Source organism: Cajanus cajan, chromosome 10 (assembly GCF_000230855.2).
Source record: "Cajanus cajan strain Asha chromosome 10, NIPB_CcT2T_4, whole genome shotgun sequence".
In the NCBI taxonomy this organism is placed as follows: domain Eukaryota; kingdom Viridiplantae; phylum Streptophyta; class Magnoliopsida; order Fabales; family Fabaceae; genus Cajanus; species Cajanus cajan.
Window position 1 is genome coordinate 39,223,636 of NC_138526.1, and position 2,293 is coordinate 39,225,928.

Below are 2,293 nucleotides of genomic sequence, written 5' to 3' on the forward strand. Positions count from 1 at the left end.
TATAGCCGTTGAGTTTAGCCTTAGCTTTTCTTTTTAAATCCCCATTCAAGTGCTCCTCTATGTCACTTCCAACGCCACAACCATTTCTCATTATTACTATAAATAAATTAATTAAAGATAACTAATCACTTTATCACTCTTAATCCTGATTAATAAATTCAGACAAGGATAACCTTGTCCTTGTCTCAACTTGGTTTTGCTGCACCACTGTTCCCTTTTGTCACGTCTCATGATGTTATGTTATCTCAATGGCTCATACTCCCAAGTAACACCACAGCACCATTCAATTTTATTAACCATCCATGTCTGCCCTTGCTAGTAGTAAAATTTTTGTTTATCAATAAAATTATTTTCTTTATTATTAACATTATAATCTAAATTATCATTTTGTGTTACTTTGATTAACAATTTATAAAAAAAAAATAATAGTAATTTTTCATAAAACGAAAGTAGTGTATGAGATAAGGCTTTAGAGGATTAATAAAAAGAGACTTTACTGATGTACTTGATCAAACGGTCCACATGGCACCACATAGACGCACACGATACAAATAAATATAAATAGCCTTCTTTCTCTTCTCTCCCAAAGTTATCATAAAGAGGCGAAGAAGGTAAGTGGCCGTTAGACACAAAAAGAAAAAAACGAAAAATGGGTTTTGTTTCTGCGAAAGTGATTCTCATCTCCACCGGGGTTTTATCGATGGCAATGGGATTCAAACTCACACTCCCTTTCATATCGCATTTCCTCCTCACCCAAGCCCCGCACGTGTGGACATTCTTCCTCACGTGCTTCACTCCTCCCTACCTCTACATCCTCCTCAATTTCATCATCCTCACCATCGTCGCCACTTCCAAACTCCACAACCACTCCCCGCCGGAAGACACCGTCCTCCCCCCCTCCGCCGTCCAGATCCCCGCTCCTGACACCGTCGACTTCTCCGCCGTCGCATCTGACAATTACCTTTACGAAACGGAAACCAAATCGAGCCACGATGCAGTCGCGGAAGCCAACGGTTCCGTCGGTTACGTTTACGACGAGAACACGCCGGTGAAGGCGACGGTTAACGACGACGACGATGCCGTCTCTCCGAGCTTGCAGAGGAAAGATTCGTTTGCAGACGAGAACGAGAAACCGCCGGTTTCTGCCAGATTCAATCACCGGAAAGCCGTGAGAGCAAGTCCCGAAGGTATCGTAACTTTAACCGTTTATTTTGCACAAGAAGTTATTCAAGTGATTTTGTTACCGTTTCTCCGGTTTTAAGCTTCATTCATTAATTTACCTAATAAATCTGTTCATGCATAGAAATTCAAATAAGACTTGTATAGAACTGTAGTTTGATTTAATTAGTGAAAAATGACAAGTGAAAAAGAAAGAGAGAAGTAAAATTTGTGATGTGATTTGTAGGAGGGAAGGTGGTGGCGTTGGGAGTGGCGAAGGCGAAGAAGCAGGAGACGTTGGAGAGCACGTGGAGGACGATAACGGAGGGGAGAGCGATGCCGTTAACTCGGCATTTGAAGAAGGCGGAGACGTGGGAGACGCAGGGGACGCCGTTAAGGGATTTGAACGGCGGAGCGGTGATGAAGAAGTCGGAGACGTTTGCGGGGAGGGAGAAGAACGCGTCGACGAGGCTGAGGAAGGAGCCGTCGCTGAGTCAGGACGAGTTGAACCGCCGAGTGGAAGCGTTCATCAACAAGTTCAACGCCGAAATGAGGCTGCAGAGGCAGGAATCGCTCAGACAGTACAGGGAGATGATGAATCGAGGAACTCACTGAGCACACACACAACACACAACGCATTTCTACATGCTACACTCCAATCCAATTTGGGGGAAACGAAGAAAACGGTGCCGTTTTTGGAACCTCGAATTACAGAACACACTGTGATTATTGGTTTTTCAGGTAAAGGATGAATCAAACACAGTTTTAGTTTAGTGTGCATCATGGAAAAAATGTTTTGCTGATATTTTCAATTTCCATGAATTGGATTTTATTTTTATTTTTTTGGTTCTTTATGTTAATACTTTGCCTATGCTTTTTAATGCAATCTTCCGATTGCGGAGGAAATGTTTTGCTCATATTTTCAATTTCCATGAATTGGATTTTTTTTTAATGCTTTGAATGCAATGTTCGATGAGCGACGGAGAGTTTGAACTGATTAATAATAGACTTGAATGCATAGTAAATGAGGAGTTGTGTGCGAAAGTAAATGAAAACGTCCAAAATTTTCCAGAATAGGATTAACTTGTGGCCCACAACAACGTTTAATAGGTTCGAGTTTGAATTCGAATGGATG

General features: G+C 41.8%; 1 protein-coding gene across 1 annotated transcript; it reads left to right on the forward strand.

Annotated features, from left to right (window-relative positions):
- Positions 1-580: 580 nt before the first annotated feature.
- On the forward strand, positions 581-2,075 carry LOC109806133 (uncharacterized). The gene is made up of 2 exons (XM_020368507.3): positions 581-1,187; positions 1,406-2,075. Exons 1-2 carry the CDS (start codon positions 650-652, stop codon positions 1,771-1,773), a joined length of 906 nt encoding a protein of 301 aa, XP_020224096.1. The 5' UTR covers positions 581-649; the 3' UTR covers positions 1,774-2,075.
- Positions 2,076-2,293: the final 218 nt, after the last annotated feature.